Genomic DNA, 18,815 nt, shown 5'->3' on the forward strand with positions numbered 1-18,815 from the left:
TGTACATTCACTCCCCCCAACTACAATCCCTGCCGGCCCGAGACTCGAACCCACAACCTTTGGTTTACGAGTCCGAATCTCTAACCATTAGGCCACGACTTCCCAGTCGACAACAGCACTATCAACAGCACTGGAAAACGTGGAAAACAGGAGAAGAGAAAGATTTCTCTTTCAAAGAGAAATCACCAGCATTGTGGCAGAAATGTAGGATGTTCATATTTAATTTTATTAAATTCTGAATGTGTAGGCATTAAATGTATTAAAGGAGTAATGGAATATAATTACAGTTATTAAGCTATATCAGTTTTTTGTGTATTTGTGTTATTTGTATTGCATTTGTATAGAGTGGTCTACAATAAAAACATGTCTGGTTTAAATACTTTTCACAACTTTCACCCACTAAACTTGAAAGAAATAAATATTTGACATTTATCATATCGACTGATATGAAAATTCAATAGTATTTCTTTATTTGGGGGGGGGGGGGGGGGGGCTATATCGCCCAGCCCTATTTCGAACGTATAAACACGTTTGAGATACTAACTTCCTGTAAGAACATTGGAGTGGTGTTAAATTTCCTGTTTTCCTCTCACTGCAGGACTAGCAGACAGGCGGTCATCCTGAAGCAGGAGGGAAGAGAGCCTTAATTGTGATAAAGACTCATAGAAGCATTTTGATATGATGTTGCACAATAGTATGTGGCGAGATCGCTGATGGTGACATGGAGAATTCTCATTCCAGTTGTCTGGTTCTCCATAAAACCCTCAAAATGAGTTTCCTTATAATTCCAGACAACAGACAGTTCTCCAGTGTGTTTCAGTCTTGTGACCATCAAAGCCATCAGCCGCCCCTCACTCATCCTCAGCCAGTGGATCTTAGAATAGAAAGACAGGTTGCACATCAGCGCCAATGTCTCTCCAAGTTCAACTTCTTTCAACTCCACTGCTTCCAAATGCTTCAGGGGCGAAACGAGGAGAGCTGACAGAAAGCAAACAAAGGGATTTTAACCTGCTTGTTGTTTAGAATTGCACAAAATATATATATTTTTGTAACAGATATATTGAAGTAAATATTTGGTGCCATGATTGCACATATTTTAGCTTTTAAAGTTTGTTTTAAAATTACTTTACCTGTTAGAGCGATTAAACATAACACCATTGTGGATGTGTTGTCATAGCCCAGTGTTTACTTGATTTCTGAAGATCTGCTAGATTTCCAAAGGAAGTAAAACCACGCTTTCTGCTCACTCCTAGTTTGTGTGGGTTTTGAAAGTTTCCATCTGTGCTGTTATTGGTAGCCTATGAAATACAGTTAAAGTAATTCCCCACTAAAATATGCTTAGCCAATAAAGGCCATTTAGAAATTTTTTAAAAATTGAAGAATTGAGAAATGAAGATTTTTGCAAAGCAGAATCATACCTCTTTCGGTAACGATAGGTTCTCACTTGCGATTCACGTGAAATGAGACTGTTCTTTGTTTTCCTTCTCTCAAAAGTTTCACTTCTGGCTGCTGTACTACGATCAGATTTTCTTGTCATTGAAGGTGACAATTCAGACACCAAAATCTATTCTGAGATTAGAGTCATGACAATGCTCTCTTTTGCAGCAGGACGTTGTTTGGCCAAAGTAGGTTTGCTCATATACACATATAAGAGCTTTAGGTGTGAAGGCCACACACTACATGCATCTTTGTTTTGAAAATTGGTACAGTAACTTCATAAAGACTTTTTTAAATGGTATTAAATAACATTTCCCCTTCACATTGGCCAGAGAGATAAATTTAAGTTTTAAGATTTTCGCTTTAACATTTCAGCATTGATTTGTGGAAACTCAGAGGTAGCATGTCAAAACCACATTGGGAAAAAAAAAGTCACAAACTTTGTCATTTTACATGGTGGTTTTGTAAAAAGTTCCCTTTTCCTGTTGATTCATAGTTTTTTTTTTTACTATGTCTTTTGTGGCCATGTCACAGACCACAAGAAAGATATAGAAAATGGCACGTCATCCTGTTTGTAAAGTGTGGTTATAGTTGTCATGGATAGAGCTGAAGTTTCATCAGCTTTGAAAAAGATTGTTTTCAAAAACCATTAATACAAATATAATCTGATTCACTTGAAGAAAGGGAGCTGTATTTTACCTGCACAAAACACTGCACAATAGCTGCTATTTGGATTCAGTTATTTCAAACACTGCAGTATTACATGTATTCCACAAATAAGTATCAAAAATACTGCAAAAATATTGTAGTCTTGTTGAAAATGCACATTTCACAGAAAAGCACTGATTTTAAGTTGGAATGCAGATATAATTGTCACCAACTATACAGAAGTTAAAATCTAATTGACTTAAGTCTTAAAGTCCAATTAAAACAAGACTTCATTAATCATTCTAACAGCTGAAATTCAGACATGGCTTGGAATTTTTGAGAAGTAACAAAGCCAGTTACTTTTCCCACAATCTATATTAGCACATTTACCAAGCTATGCGTAACTTTATTTTAAACCATATGACTTCAAACTATGGTGCTTGTTATGAACAATTAAGAGACATCTAAACATTTCAGAAAATATATGCAGTGATCATAACCACAATACTGGCAAGACTTTCATGCTGTTGAAAAGGTGCCTTGATACTTGCCAGTTTGAAACTGTTTATTTGAGTTTGTGGGGTTTTCCAGTACATTTACCACCATCTTTTTTTACCAGCCTACTTCAACTGTGTTAGCTACCTTGAGCATAACTGTATTCTTTGGTAAAATAACAATTTAAAATAGGAAGAGGCAATGAACATTAATGGTGTTTTAGTAATATACTGTTACTTGCATTAAGTACCCAAGTCATTAACCCACAAATAGCTTAGCCAATTAATAGCATAAATCATTGCTGAATTAAAAAATACTAAATCCATCAACACAAGTTATCAACAACATGTAGCTCAACCCTTAACCAAAGATTGCAGTGAGGTAAATACAAAGGCAGCCATTCAAATACTAAATATCTAAAACAATACACTAACTTTTTGCAGATCACAATAAGACATGCTATAATAAGAAAAAGACCTATCTCAGGTATTAAATGTATTAAAAAGTGACACCATGAATTCATTTATCTATAGGGTAGCTGTAAGAAACCAGAACCAACCAAAGTATATTACAGAAAAAATGGCATGGCAAAAAAAAAAATTAAAATAACTGCATTGCAAAGCATACATTTTTATAGTGTAATCAGAAAACTTCATAAAAGCATAGTCAACATATAATTTTTGATCCTTTTAGTTTTTCTTTGACTCTTCGTTCTTGTCATCCAAATAGCCTGGAAAGCTTTCTGCTGGTTCCCATGTGTTCTGAAACTTTGCCCCACTGGGAAAAGTAAAAAATAAAAAAAATTAAACTCAAGAGATTTTTATTCATGAAAAATGGTAACTACTTGACTCTGAAATTATATTTTATAAAGAAATTCTTTAAAAGGATATATGTATAAAAAAAGGACATGAATACTGTAACCAACTGAGCACTCAGTAATCTTGTAATTTGGTGTGCACAGGGAACCTTAAAAAAAAAAAAGATATCGCTAATTTCACATACAGCACACAGTAGCTGTTTCCATCCACTTATTTTTATGGGCATTTTGGAATAGTGCATTAAAAAAAATGCAGGATGGAAACGCCAAGATGCGCATAAGTTCTAAAAATGTGCATAAAAAACTTGAACTTGAACAAAATTGAGTAGGATAAACTTTTTATCCAAAAAGAAAAACTGTGCATAAATTACGATGGAAACACATTTACCAAATAAATTCCACCATGCGTATCAAAAAAGTCATGTGACTTTGCACGATGGGACGCTATAACTTGACTAACTAGGGGACCGATTTCATTGAACAACATCTGAAATGTTTTGATCGTTCTGAAATGCTTGAGCAAAGTTTGTCATCAAAGTATGTCTGTATATTGTCTTACATGACTGCTTTCCCAAACAGCAGCATCCGTGTCCGAAAGCAATGACTGCATTTATTGTGTTACGTCTGCTGTTAAGTGTTAAGTCATTTATTATATATGAAAATTATATTCAGTGGCTTCTCCTACATTTCTTAGTGATATTTAGTGCCAATTTATCAGGAAGGGATGAACTCTTTGACTCGTTGGATGGAAATGGTGCTTTATTCGCAAATGGTTTATACGATATAATGGATATTCCAGTTTTGCGCATAAGTTAAATTCGCACCTTTGGATGGAAACATGACATGAATATGGCAAACTGAAAAAACTCAGCCTGGTTGATATACAGTGGTGTGGAAAAAGTGTTGGCCCCCTTCCTTATTTTTTTGCATGTTTGTCACACACAAATTAAATATTAATCAAAGATAACACAGTGACTAGGCCACTCCAAAGTCTTCTCTTTTTTTTTTTCTTCAGCCATTCAGAGGTGGATTTGCTGGTGTGTTTTGGATCATTGTCCTGCTGCAGAACCCAAGTTCGCTTCAGCTTGAGGTCACGAACAGATGGCCGGACATTGTCCTTCAGGATTTTTTGGTAAACAGCTGAATTCATGGTTCCATTTATCTTCCAGGTCCTGAAGCAGCAAAACAGCCCCAGACCATCACACTACCACCACCATATTTTACTGTTGGTATGATGTTCTTTTTCTGAAATGTGTTACTTTTACTCCAGATGTAGTGGGACACACACCTTCCAAAAAGTTCAACTTTTGTCTTGTCAGTCCACAGAGTATTTTCCCAAAAGTCTTGGGGATCATCAAGATGTTTTCTGGCAAAACTGAGACGAGCCTTTATGTTCTTTTTGCTCAGCAGCGGTTTTCGTCTTGGAACTGTGCCATGCAGACCATTTTTGCCCAGTCTCTTTCTTATGGTGGAGTCATGAACACTGACCTTAACTGAGGCAAGTGAGGCCTGCAGTTCCTCTTGGATGAGTCGTCGCTGTGCTCTTGGGGTAATTTTGGTCGGCCAGCCACTGCTGGGAAGGTTCACCACTGTTCCATGTTTTTGCCATTTGTGGATAATGGCTCTCACTGTGGTTCGCTGGAGTCCCAAAGCTTTAGAAATGGCTTTATAACCTTTTCCAGACTGATAGATCTCAATTACTTTCTCATTTGTTCCTGAATTTCTTTGGATCTCAACATGATGTGTAGCTTTTGAGGATCTTTTGGTCTACTTCACTTTGTCAGGCAGGTCCTATTTAAGTGATTTGTTTTCCCTTCCCTTGTGTTTACTTGTGTTATCTTTGATTAATATTTAAATTTGTTTGATGATCTGAAACATTAAAGTGTGACAAACATGCAAAAAAATATAAAATATGGAAGGGGGCCAACACTTTTTCAGACCACTGTATAGGTCGAACACTACTATGAGAAAAACCACTGAATTACACATGTATGAAAAGAAATTAGGAACAAGGTTAAATTAATGATGCTGGTGTTTCTCTTTGGGAGTGTGAGATCAAATGAGGAAGACTTACCACAATGTGCAAGGCATCCACTTGACCCGAACTTCATTTCTTCCCTTTTAAAGTGAAATGAATATCAGAGAAAAGTATAATAATGTTTTTTTAGTTTCAAAGTGATTTAAAGGCTCATGGGATGATGCATATAATGAATGCACTTCATTCCTACCTTACTGTTTCTCCATCTCACAATATTTTCAACAGGAAACACGCCATTGTACGCATCATGAGAACAATCTAGAGGAGAAAATAAAATCACTCAGAATGTTCAAATATAACGAAATGATCTACATAAAAATAATACTGAGTACAGTCACTTATTGTATGACGTCCAATGAACATTTTTCCATTTTTGTAATATTACCTGACATTTTCCGCTTTCTTGGAGGAGAACGGAGTCCTGACTCATCACTTGAACTGGCATGTTTTCCATTATCTGTTGCTTTTTCAGTTTCATGCACAGCTGGTGCCTCTGATCTATTTGCATCCTCACTCATCTGAATTTGGCATGAGGCGCTGGACATGACAGCATAGACTTTCCTGACACTTGACTGTCCAACACTGGACTCCGACACCGTTCCTGGCCTTGAGTCCAGGCTTTCCTCTACACTTTGGGATGATAGCTGTGTCTCGCTGGTCTCAGGTACGTTCACCACAGTGGATTCTGCATTGTGCTTGCTTGCAGATCCAGGACTTGTATCTGCTGTAACCATATTCTGCGGTTCGCTCAAAAGATCTTGTTTTGAAGAGTTATTTTGCAAGAGAGAGCTTTTTGATGACAAAGCAGCCTCCAGCTGGGAGTCTGAGATTCTTTGGAGACGAACCTCGAACCGCTTGGCCTTAATATCCTTGGGAACAATAAGGTTGGTGTGGATTTGTTTGTGCACGGTTAAAGCACACTGAGTGGCAAACATTTGCTCACACTGACTGCAGCTGACCTGAGGTTGAACTTCCTGACTGTGTGCGGTGAGCCCCTGAAGTGTAGTGAACATCTGCCCACACCTGTTGCAATTCTGAGGCATTGGGCAATTGTGACTCTTGAAGAGGAGGTCTGTTTTAAACCTCCTCTCACATTTACGACAGATATACACACTAGGGACCTGGTGCAGGGCTCTGGAGGGGCTAGACTGGAGGTCACACTCGTCCGATGAACAACACAGACAGTGCCTCTGCATGCTGAGGTGCTGTCGGTCTCGAAGACCACGAGCAACAATAACATTATTAGCATGCTTTGGCGATTTGATTAATTTACTTTTTTTCATCACCTCTGATTTTGGTTCTTTTGTTAATATGTCCACACTCGTGGATGGTCCATTTGCAATGATTTTAGATGTGGGCTGTGATATGGTCTTGCTTGATGATTTGCGCCCTCTCACTCGTGGCACACTGGTGGGACAAACAATTTTCTGTTTTACCACATGTTGTGTGCATTTCGTCTCTTGGCACTTGGCCTTCTGGCTGTTTTCAGCAATAGCACAGATTTTCTGAACCTTTCGGCCTAATGAATCAACAACAACAAAAAAATTGCAAATGTATAATTAAAACTCAGTGAAAGCACATCAGAAAAAAATGTATTTTACTTCAGTGATTATGAAAAATATTAGTATTATTTATATATTATTATAGTATATTTTTATAAATATTTTGAATTCATTTTTATTTTCAGTTTTCATTCAAAGTTAACCATTTTTGTTATTTTAGTTTGTTTTATACATTTCTATTTAACTTTAATTTTATTTGTTTTAGTAATTTTAGTACTTCAACATTTCATTTTCATTTAGTTTAAGATTTTCTACTAACATTCATATTTATTTAAATTTACAAAAACTATTTTAAATAGTTTTTCCTCAGATTATGTGAGAATGTCATTGCAAAACGCTTTAAAAAATACCATTAAAATAATAAAGTGTTATCACTTTAATTCTGTATCATTTTAGTGATTCATATGGTCAGTGAGAAGAAACTCTAGTAACTTAAGGCCATTGCACACTGAGTCCGAATTTTTCGTCCGAAATTTTCGCACGTTGAAAAATAAATACGACCTCATATTTTGTCAATCACGTTTGCACACTGCCTCCGAAATTTTCGTCCGTCAAAAAAAAATTCGGATCGGGTTCGATTTTTTGCGTTTTTCGCATCCGTATAAAGCATTTTGAGATGCTTTGAGAAGGCGTTTTGACTATTCAGAGCCATCGTACAAGCGAAAGCCAAAATCCAAAATAGTGTCAGACAAATTAATACACTTCGTCTTGCAGCACAGAGCACTTTATGACAAACAAATTGCGGAATACAAAGATACGGAATATAAAGAACTGCTGTAGCCTTTTTTTTTATGCCTGGCGCGCACCTTTCCGATGCCGCAGTTCGGTGTGTGTGTGTGTGTCTGTGGGTGTATTCATACCTCAGACAGTCTCTGTTCAGGATCAATTGGTTCACGGAAATTGGTGGTCTTTTTTTAATATGTGGATTCAGTATCGCTAGCAAATTATCAAACTGAGGCACTGACATCCTGAAATAAACTTTGAATCTCTCGGGATAATCCCGCAGCTCTTTGATGCGGAGGTGGAACTCTCCTTCCTCTCTGCGCAATCTAAGGATTGGATGGACCCAATATTTCCTTTTTTTTTTTTAAAGAGAGGACAACAAAATCATCCTCACTGCTTGAAGACATTTTGTGTAGTTTTGTGAATTTTTTCACAACGGATTAATTAAAACGCATCGGACTCAGTGTGCAAGGTCTCTGTGCGTGACGAATTTTTAAGATTGCGAATGCGAAAAAACGCATGCGAAAATTTCGGACTCAGTGTGCAGAGTCCTTTAGAAATAACTTTACAGTTTATCATATTTCCCGTTGTTATATAATCTTCATTTTTTATTTTGTAGTGGTACTTCCCTGAGATTTATGTCTATTGCTATTTATTATCATGAAAAATTATCTAAAACTAGTAGTACCTGGTGTGCCTGACTGTGTCGTCTCTGGTTCTGAGATATTCTCTGCTCTTTTTTCAGGGCACTGTAACACACAAAACATGGTGATTAATATAAACAAAACAGCACAAATTATTCTACAGAAAATAATACATTTTCAACACAATGTCAGTAAAATGGCAGATTAGCTATGATGACCAACTGTATATTTTGTATATTGTGTTTGAGCAATTTTGCATATTGTCCATTTTGTATATTTGTACATTATTATTTTTATTTTATTAATTATTATTATTATCTGTGTCCTGTCGCTGTCATTCTATCACACTGTGGAGCTACTGTCACTAAAACAAATTCCTCGTATGTGCAAACATACCAGACAATAAAGCTAATTCTGATTCTGAAACAATTCTGATTTATTTTCAATTATTTAACAAAATGTTGTACTTCTGTATTTTTGTGGTAAACAGCACAGAAATAACAACACTGATACTATGCAGAACTGTATCAAGTAATGACCACAGCACACATGCCCACTCACCACCGCCTCCGGTGTGACCGTGTCTGAGCTCTGTACATCAGGCTGAAAATTCACATGCGACACTTCCATCTCATCATCTTCTCTTTTGAAGTCAATCCTCTGGGCCCTAATGATGGCTTCTGTCTTTTGCTGCTCACATTCCTCCAACTGCTGCTTCAACAAATCAATCTCCCTCCAGCTCCGGGTGATCTCCATTCTGGTTTCCAGCAGCACTTTGCTGAATATTTTGACAATCTCTGAGGTTGTCGTCACCATGAGCCCTTGAATCAGGACCCTGAACTTAGCCGATAAGGCATCCTCCACTTCCATTGTGGGTCGTTGGTGGTAGATTTCTTACACAGAAAATAAGAGTTTTTGAAAACCTATCAAAAGTCTGTGTGAACTGTGAAGAGATGCAAAAGCCATTTGAAATTTTCTTCTAAAATGAGCATTTGTATCAGGCTCCTAGGTAGCTTTACTAATTTCACTTTAATGACATTGAATAGGTTCTTTTCTTTGCCATTAAAGTGAAATAACTGAACATAAACATAGGAGCATAGAAGTTTTTGTGTATTATGTTTAGGTGCTTTCAAAATGTATTAACATTTATTAAATAAAATTTATTAAAAATACAGACAAAGCCAGCATTTATGTCTTCTATGACTTCAGGACAGTTACTGATCATCAATTCGTCACCACGTACAAGCAGAACTTCTTAAGATGTTTACAAAATACATGTATTTTGTGGACACTTTATGATTTTGCAGCAACCATTTTTAACTTACCTGGCCAGAAGGTTTCAACAGGACATGAACCGTGAAGCCTGTGAAGAAAAACAAAAACGTGGATGGGGACATTTCTTTCGTTTAAAGGGACATATCTGCTAAAGCAAGAAGGCTAAGGACAAAGATTTCTCTCCCCCCTGAAAAAAAGTGCATAAACATATTTGTTCAGGTCTAATATGCCCCGTTTGCTGTAAACTGACCAAGATTAAGTTGTCAGGTTCTTTTCATAAATAGCCTGCGTTGTTAAGTTACTAGAAAAACAACTTCTCACCTCATCAATAGTCTGAAGCGGGAATCATTTAATGATGGCGCCTGTGCAAATTCTGGAAACTAGAACCACTATTACAACATGTAGCGTATACACTCAACGGTAAACAAATAGTTCATTAAAAGAGAAGCTTACCTTTGATGAAATATCAAATTTTCCCGTTTGAGACGAGGGCTCTGAATCCCTCAGTCGCTGGAGGGAGTGTGAAGCGTCACCGCGTAACGGGCCGACGGGAAACAAATATCAGCGGGACCGTATCCCACAATACTGCGGACAAACTGCATTTTTTGCTGTTGTATTGTTGGCATGTGTCGTAACAACCCTTTTTGTTAATGTAGACAAACATAGAAATAGTAAACAAACCCATGTGTTTTGAGCAGGAAAATTGGTGAACGTGTATAAAATTATTTTCATATATTTATTTACATAACGTTAGTCGAGTATTCTACATAATTTTCAATGAACCTCGTGATTTACGTGAAATGATCTTTAAACCAGACATCGAATCTTAAACTTAAAAATGCACCCCATCTGCTTTAAGGTTCTATGATTTTAACCACAATCTTTCTCCTCATTCCTTGTTCTTTTAACCCACCCCATGTCCTTCCCATGAATGTTACAAAGTCTGCCTGACTATATTCCTTAAAGAAGGAAAACATATTAAACTGCACACAAAAAAACAATGTCACACATAACCTTATTTTATTCACAATTTTACATTTTGAACATCACCTCTTTGAAGTTGTAAAATATATCGCTGGCCCATAGGTAAAATATTTCTTTCCACAGCAGTTTCCTGCAGGAGAAAAGAACATCTTAAAAATATGTTTCACATCATTTTAAAGTTCAACATTTGAACCTGGAAATTGTTAGGCTTCACAATAAACTGAGATAAGGCCTAAATACAAAAAGCTGAATAAATGAAATAACAAATACACTAAAGTGTAGGAGCAACACCCTGTTTTGTCTGCAGTCTATAGATTTTCCAGTAAGATGTGAGGCTGGTGTAAAATGAATAAAAAATTAAAATAAAATATGTATTAGTATAAAAGCTGGTCAATGTTGTTGCTTATTCTGCCCATTGAGGAGTCTGACTGGCCAACAGGTAAAACTAGTTTCACAGTAGCAGATGTTCAGTTCTCTTCATTTACATATGCAATAAAGGATCACAAGTCAGGCAGCGTTTCACAGTAGGTGGGTGTTAAAAGACCCAGCGGCTCCTGAGTTAATGGCCCTGCTGACTTTCAAACAATGTTTGGCATGGTGATAATGTAATCAAGCACCATTTGCCTATTTACATGAGTAATGAAATAAGAAAGCTTAGGCAGAGCAGTCTGTCTTTACTGAATGTTTATATTTATATATGTATTTTATTCCTGTGATGGCAAAGTTGAATTTTCAGCAGCCATTACTCCAGTCTTCAGTGTCATATTCTTCAAAAATCATTCTAATATGATAATAACAGTTGTACTGCTTATTTTTGTGTGTGTGTGTGTGTGTGGAAACTAGTACATTTATATAAATGAAATAAACTAATTTTACTGACCCCAAAACCAGATTCTTTTTTTTGTTTTCGCCCCTTTTCTGAGCACAACAGAACAACTCTTCTCACTGCAGACTGTAGTATGATGAAGTAGCTTTAGTAGATGAAGTCATTTTATTTCTTTTTTTGTAGAGGATGCTATTTCAAGTACTGTTTGCAGTTATATATGTCAAGCTCATTTTTAATTCAACATAAATATGTTGAGTAGTGACTGTTGATAAGAGCTTTCACAAGTTCATTTTTTAAATATGTAGTGTTATATATTTTAACATCTCACATTACATATGTTACATGTGTCTGTTTTACTTGTATTACTCATACGGAGAGGAAAAACTGCTGGTCTGGGAAGTTGAGAAGTACATGGTTAAGACCATTTCAAAAGTTGAACTATTAATATCATGTGGTATCTCAGAAGTGGTAAAATGGACGATTATTTCAGATAATTTAGTCCTTACACAGCACTTCACAGTTCTGAAAGAAGTAGCACAGATAGATTCTTAATGTTTATTTCAACAACATAGTTTCATATGTAACACCAAATACTTCGGAGTGTTACATGTAGCTAACAGGGAACTAAATATATGAACTAGTGAATCAACAGTATTAGAACAAAAACATAAAAATAAAAAATACACCACTCATGTTAAGGACTTTCCTCAAATGAACAGGTTCCTTCAAATTCCTCTTCAGCATTGAACTTCTGCTTGCATTTTGCGAGATGTGTTTTTAACTGGGCTCTTCGAAGAACAGTGGCAGGACAGTAGCAGCAATGAAAATGGGCATATTCTCTGCATTTTAAGTTACACTTGACAATAATGTAATCTGAAAAAAAAAGTAAAACAAGAGTGAATTAATATGCCTTGACAAAAGACCATTTTAATGAATTTGGAAACATTATACACACCATCCTGCTGGACAGCCAACTTCAGATGATTCTGGACGTGGTTAACAACGCTCCCCGACTCTCTTGGCTTGTAGACCCAGGACTCACAAAATGGGCAGTGATACTTGTCACAACATTGAGTGCACTTAGAGATACAGGGGCTTTCTCCATTTTTAAGGACAGTAATATGCGTCTAGAAAAGGATATTAACAATTAAACAATGATTAACATCTTTAACATCAACATTTTGAATAAGAAAATTCATTAACAATGTATTATAATCAAGATTTCAGCTTGATGAGCTTGATATTTTCCAGTATAAAGTTTGCCTTGACAACTTTTAAAATCTATTATAAATATTCTTACATTTGCAATATAGGGGTTATGAGGACCCAGCATGGTGTTAGGAAAACAATAAGTCAATTCCAAAAGGGCTAATGTAAAATGCAAGTGGCATTAAAACACATGAACAATATAACAACAACACAAATTGTGCTCATTCACTTACTGTTTCACTTGTTGGTGTTGAGTCCATCCTTGTCATGGAGTATGATGACAAATAATCCTCATTATTACGCATGTGCATTAAAGACATCCAGTGTGTCACCAAAATCCCCTATTACGCATTCGCATTAAAAACATCCCCTATGCCAGCCAAATTATTATGTAGTGGATAAGATGAACCACGTCATCGTGCTACAGTCTGCAGCAAAACCCTCTTCTAACAGACAGGCAATGCAATAATGCTGACTATTTTTAATTGAAACATGATTGAATTGTCCTTTTGCTTTTTTTATATTTTTAAGTTTATATAAATTTTTTTTGTGCACAATGTATTTAATAACCTAAATTCATTAAATTATATTTGCCTTTTTTTTATATTTTACACTTTTCGGCTTAAAGGAATAGTTCACTCAAAAATGAAAATTCTGTGTGAAATCTCACTCATGTCGTGCCAGTTACGTTGCTGTCTATTGAGGGTCAGAAAGCTCTTGGATTTCATAAAAAGAAAATTGTGTTCCGAAGATGAACAAAGGTCTTACGGGTTTGGAACAACATGAGGGTTAGTAATTAACGACAGAATTCTCATTTTTGGGTGAAATATCCCTTTAAAAAATTTGTATGGGCAGACCATCCTATGTTAGTAGGACAGATTTTCAAAACGCCTATGCTAATGCATTTGTTTTAAATCATCTATTTGTCTATTCGTCTATTATTCTAATTGTTATGTTATAAATATGTCAATTTTAAATGTTTCTTTTTTCAAATTAGCTTTCTTCCATAACATCTAAGCAATATAAGCCCAAGGGAATTATCTTCATTCACACAATTGTGTCATAAATAAGAGAAATTATTCATATGTATGATTCATCATTATAGAAGCAATTAAGAGATTAAATCTTTGAGCCTGTGAACTCTAACCTTTGCTCTCCTTCGAAGGTAATCCCTGCGGTTGTGTAGCATCTTAGTACATCGTACGATCACCTCTGCCTCCCGACCATACAACTGCGGCAATGCAGAAATGATCTGTGTAAAAGTAAAGCACAATACACTCTCTGAAAACATGAATTTATCTTCGTTCATTTTAGATACCGGTAATCAAAATCGATCATCTCATCAGACAAAACAAATAGAGAGGACTGAACCTTCGCTGTAATCGGACCCCACTCAATGTTCCTGCTATAGCAGGCCCTCTGCCACACCTGAAACTGAGTCAGGATCTCCCTGGCCACAACCTGGTGAAAAAACAAGAAACAAAAGTAATACTATTTACTTGATGATCGTCCAAGAGCCTATAAATGAAATTCACTTATATAACTGCTTACACTGAATGTCCTCTGCTTGTTTATGGGATGTAAATTTCCTTGTTCCATGGAAACTTGTTCTGCAAATCTTTGGCCAATCTACAACAAACACAACAACAAATTAGTAAACCACAATTTTCATTGTAAATTTCATATCAATTTGGATGCATTTAGAAACATTTCTATGCTTCTGTAATATTCTGCTCAAAAAACATGTTTTGTTGAGAGACTGACTGCTTTGTATTAAAATACAGTTAATTCTCAGTTATGTATAATATCACGTGCATATAATGTGCTTGTTTATTATCATAACAGACTAATTTAAGTCTGCAAGAACACAGACAATATTCATTTAAAATTATGTTTCATATGGAGTGCAGAATGTTTGTCAGAAATATCTGCAGCATTAGTCAGAAGGATCAAATAACAAATATCAAATTAAATATTCCCAATTTAACGTCTTGCTAGCTTGCTTTTGTTGGAAAAAAGTCTACAAATCCATCAGATAATGACCTGTATGTAGGGGATAATAGTTGTCCGACTACAATCACTCCAGGAGAGGCAGGCATCAAGACACAATGCTGCTGGAGATCACAGAAATCTTGTGGAAATGGCTGAGCAGGAGGTCTTGTATTGTCCAACAAGAGTGTTCATCAATCCAAAAAAAAAAAAACACTGAAAAGGAGACACTGAATGGAAGACTCAAATGGATCTGGAGCATTTTGGACTAAATTTACTGACTTGATGAGGTGGGACTGATTGTCAGGAAAAAGAAAGAGAGGTGCTAGTAGTTGCTACGTCTGATGGTTCATTTACTTTTTCCAACAAAATGCCATGAAAGTTGAAGCTACAGGGACACATCACAGTTTAAGTGAAGGCCAGGGTACCTTTTTAGTCAAAATATAAAGTGTAAAGTAATTCTAAAAAGACATTCTCAGGAAAGAGGATGTGCTACATACATACTCTGTCTTTACTGTTGTTGGAAGGAATATATAAAACATTAAATACATAATATATACCAGCTATTACACATTGATCATACAACAGCAAAATAATTCCTGTTGATGAAAATCAGTCATTCCAATTTATATATGCAGATGTATTAAACCTAAATAGGTTTCCTCATCTATCCGTAATGCAAAGATTCCATGCATAACAATTTGTCCAGATCTTGTTTAGTTGTCTCCATCATGGCAACCATGGTATATTCTTGAGTTTTAACAGTGCAGACCATTTATAACATGTAAACATGAATTGATCCAATTCGGAATCAGTTCAAACTGAATTTCCAAACATAAATTAGATATGTTTATTTCCCTCCTCTTCCATGGGCTTTCAGTAAATGAGCCTTCATCTGCCTGGGATTCAGAAAGCTCTTTCCACAATGAGGGCAATTGCAAGTCTTCCCCGCGTGGCTGTGTCGTCTGAGATGAACTCGCAGGTTGGTGGCTCGATTGAATCGCATCCCGCATTGAGTGCAGCTGAAGAGTTTCTCGCGCGTGTGGATGTTCTGATGCTGCCTGAAGTTGCTCATTCGAGCGAAGGCCTTGCCGCAGTGCAGACAGACGTGAGGTCGCTCCCCTGAGTGGTTTCGCTGGTGAGCCTTGAGCTCGAAGTTGTACGCGAACGTCTGGTTGCACTGCGAACAGCTCAGAGGCTTCTTGCCCTTGTGGATCAGCGAATGAGCCTTGAGGTCGCATGCTCTCGCAAACTTTTTCCCACACTGGGTGCAATGGTGGGATCTTTCTGCATGGATTTGTTCAGGCGTCCCATGTTTGTCCTGGGAGAAACGCTTTGGGTATTGTGCATGGCTGACTGCTTTCTCGCCTGGACAAACATCAATGTGAGAATAGAGGACAGAACTCTTTGAACCAGGATAACTTTGTCCATTTTCTGGTTGGACAAATGAATGCGACCTCTCTGGTATGCTAGAGAGCATCAGCTCTGTTGTGCATAAATGACTATGTTGTGCCCTAATACCTTGATGTACCAGTGTGCTGACTGAATAAGGTGTGAAATATGAGGTGGCGTCTGGCATGTCGAGAGAGTTTAGACCTGGAAAGCTTTCTACCTGTATCTCCTCCTGATCACAAGGTCCTCTGAGCTCTCCCTGACTCAGATCAGCCATTTCTGCATGGCATCCGTCATCTCTGTTGACGCTGTCCCACACCGGAACCATCTCTTCCTCCTCCTTGACAGGTAGAAGATCCAGCTCCGTTTCTGTTTTTACTCTACTGTTTGGTGAAGACGATGGAAGGTCCTCGTGCGCATCCTGAGCCAAAGGACTTTGTAACAGTCTTGAGTGGTTTGAGTCCATTTCCTTATCGAGAGTAAAGTTTTTGTCGGATTTGTCTAAATTGCTCACTCTGGGTTTGAAGTCACTAGTGGACTCACTGTGAACGACTGAATTGCCCAGAATCCTCTGCAGAAAATTCTGATGAATTTGTGCATTGGAGTTAGGTGTGATGATCTCTTTTGCATTCTGTCTGTGTACATCATTCTTCTCCTTAGAGTGTATGTGTGCTGTTGTTTGTTTGGTAGACTCCAGGCGTTCTCTGGCACTCCAGACTTCTTCAGTCAGAGTAGGTTGATTGGTAGACTGATCTCTCAGGCTTAAGCCTAAAGAAAGGCTGTCTGCTCCTGCACCAGAAGAAAGGAAACTAAATTAAGGAACAGCATGATAAGTATTTGAACATATTTATATCTTATGTTCTTAACAGTAAGAACACAGATGCATTGCAATCTATAAATGGAGGACTTCAATAATTTAAAGAATACTGTACTGCTTTGCAAGACGAAACTGTCATTCTGCAGGTCAGTGATAAAAGTAAAAGAAAAGAAAAAAATCACCTATTATCTTCTGCTGGTGAGAATGAATAAAGCACTGCGCACTGCTGTATCTTGCAAATATTTATTAAATTGACAATTAACATTTGGAAGTTCTTCAGGAATTTTAAACAACATGCTCTGGTGAACTTCCAACTGTAGGAATATAATCAAAATAATAAGAGTAGCATTAGTAAAAAAATAACAATACATTTTTATAAAAGGACATGTTTATATAGATAGATAGATAAATTGATAGAATATATTAATACATTTGTAATAAATATTATCACTGTTAAATATTGACATGTATATGCATGTAGATTAATAATAGTATATATAAAAATGGTTATTCTATATATAAATTAATATCAAATTTAAAATATTATGTATAGTATTATGTTTATTTAATTTTATGTATTTCAGATTTAAGTCTAGTGTCATTATTGATTTAGATGTGCTGTAACCAGTGTTATTTATAAAGCCTATAATTATTTAAAAAAATGTAAAAATACTTTTAATTAGCTTTGTAATTTTGGGGGGGATTTGATTTTCTAAATACTTTAACTTAAATTTATTTTTATTTCAGCCATTTCTATTTTTATCAAAGTTACATGTTTAACTTTTGCATCTAATACTTTTATTTTATTTTAGTTAAATAAAATGGTTTTTAATAGCCTGCATTTAGGTCTGACTCAGAGATGCTGGAATAGGCTCCAGCCCTCCCTACAGAGGATAAGTTATAACGGGAAAGGATGGATTGATTTGAATATTTAAGTTATAAATAATAACAGTAGTTTTAGCTCACCCCGGACTGTCTCAATGAGCTGGCTCTCATCTCTGCTGCTGGACTCTCCTGTTCTGCCACAGTCCGGACACCGTGTCTTCCTCCCCCGTTCCCATTCCTTCTCCTTCTCCCGCAGTTTACTCTCAGACAACTGCAAGCTTCGTTTCAAGACCTCCACCTCCTGTTTACGATGACCCACTTCCTCGAGGAAGCTGTCCTCCACCAGCCTGGTTATCTCAAACATGGCTGACTTGAGGACGGTCTCCATGACAACGGAGAGCTGAGACTGGAATGTGAGGAGAAGGGCTCCTGACATCGTCCTGCCGCCTCGAGGACACCTTGATGCAGCGAATAACTCCGGTGACAGCAATCACCCTAAAAAGACATCAGAAAACGGCGATATTACTGGCATCATTACGACCAACTTAAACCCGTGTCAGCATGTTCCAAACCTGTATTTTCATCAAGACTCTCAGCAGGTGGGCGTTTTGTTATTGTTTGTGCACCACGTGCATGATGCAGCACACAATCTGATTATTACTGCAACGCTACCAATGCTGTGTTATTAGAAATACGTCTATATGCTACGGGCCTTTTATGTTAAAAGTAAATGAAATGAACAGGTCAGTGACAAATAACAAAAGCCACATTGTTTAGACGGTAAGTACCTTATGAAGACGAAACTCGCACAGCGAATTCCTCAGCAAAAACTCGCCGAATAACGTGAAAAAAGACGGTATTATTGTAGTATTATGATCGTTGGTGTTGACAGTGTCATCTTGAGCGGATGCAGAAAATGTTGATGTTTCCTGTTACTGCCCTCCAGTGGACTGGAAGAAGATAATGAGCTGAAGGAGCGACGTTTAGTTTCCTGTGCTGTATAAAAATGGCTATTTCTTGACTGTACTTGACTAGACAAGACTGACCTCTAAGATATGTACCATTTCTTTATATAAAATAGTTCTAATATTGGAAAATATATATATATTATATTATAAGAGTTAAAATCCGAAG

The 18,815-nt window shown here is 36.7% G+C and overlaps 2 protein-coding genes across 10 annotated transcripts; both read right to left on the reverse strand.

Annotated features, from left to right (window-relative positions):
* Positions 1-2,099: 2,099 nt before the first annotated feature.
* On the reverse strand, positions 2,100-10,517 carry LOC306873646 (uncharacterized protein). 6 transcript variants are annotated; one of them, XM_079423086.1, is made up of 9 exons: positions 10,093-10,517; positions 9,961-10,019; positions 9,690-9,727; positions 8,926-9,307; positions 8,409-8,469; positions 5,821-6,954; positions 5,626-5,693; positions 5,472-5,515; positions 2,100-3,357 (listed from the first exon to the last, which is right to left on the reverse strand). In XM_079423086.1, exons 4-9 carry the CDS (start codon positions 9,232-9,234, stop codon positions 3,270-3,272), a joined length of 1,704 nt encoding a protein of 567 aa, XP_079279212.1. In that variant the 5' UTR covers positions 9,235-9,307; positions 9,690-9,727; positions 9,961-10,019; positions 10,093-10,517; the 3' UTR covers positions 2,100-3,269. The 6 variants fall into 6 exon arrangements, with proteins under 6 accessions (XP_079279212.1, XP_079279209.1, XP_079279213.1 ...); XM_079423083.1 differs by having other exon boundaries at positions 8,926-9,257; positions 10,093-10,223; XM_079423087.1 differs by lacking the exon at positions 9,961-10,019 and having other exon boundaries at positions 10,093-10,184.
* Positions 10,518-10,555: 38 nt separating this feature from the next.
* On the reverse strand, positions 10,556-18,625 carry LOC306874078 (uncharacterized protein). Of its 4 annotated transcripts, none has more exons than XM_079423813.1 (8): positions 18,470-18,618; positions 17,823-18,176; positions 16,260-16,828; positions 14,210-14,287; positions 14,030-14,119; positions 13,806-13,910; positions 12,405-12,576; positions 10,644-12,322 (listed from the first exon to the last, which is right to left on the reverse strand). In XM_079423813.1, the coding sequence occupies exons 2-8, from the start codon at positions 18,115-18,117 to the stop codon at positions 12,144-12,146; spliced, it is 1,488 nt and encodes a 495-aa protein (XP_079279939.1). In that variant the 5' UTR covers positions 18,118-18,176; positions 18,470-18,618; the 3' UTR covers positions 10,644-12,143. The 4 variants fall into 4 exon arrangements, 2 of the variants coding, with proteins under 2 accessions (XP_079279940.1, XP_079279939.1); XR_013784566.1 differs by having other exon boundaries at positions 11,992-12,322; positions 14,702-16,828; XM_079423814.1 differs by lacking the exon at positions 12,405-12,576 and having other exon boundaries at positions 10,556-10,753.
* Positions 18,626-18,815: the final 190 nt, after the last annotated feature.

This window comes from Barbus barbus, assembly GCF_936440315.1.
Source record: "Barbus barbus genome assembly, chromosome: 8".
NCBI lineage: Eukaryota > Metazoa > Chordata > Actinopteri > Cypriniformes > Cyprinidae > Barbus > Barbus barbus.

Bases quoted from the DNA above. Each gene is read 5' to 3' on its own strand.
- LOC306873646 (XM_079423083.1), bottom strand. The intron at 8,470-8,925 runs GTGAGTGGGCAT...TGTGTGTTACAG, and splicing joins CGGTCACACCGGAGGCGGTG to TGCCCTGAAAAAAGAGCAGA. The intron at 5,694-5,820 runs GTAATATTACAA...TTTCTCCTCTAG, and splicing joins AAGAAAGCGGAAAATGTCAG to ATTGTTCTCATGATGCGTAC.
- LOC306874078 (XM_079423813.1), bottom strand. From the start codon at position 18,117: ATGTCAGGAGCCCTTCTCCTCACATTCCAGTCTCAGCTCTCCGTTGTC. The intron at 13,911-14,029 runs GTTCAGTCCTCT...ACTTTTACACAG, and splicing joins GGGGTCCGATTACAGCGAAG to ATCATTTCTGCATTGCCGCA. The intron at 12,323-12,404 runs GTGTGTATAATG...TTTTTTTTTCAG, and splicing joins GTTGGCTGTCCAGCAGGATG to ATTACATTATTGTCAAGTGT.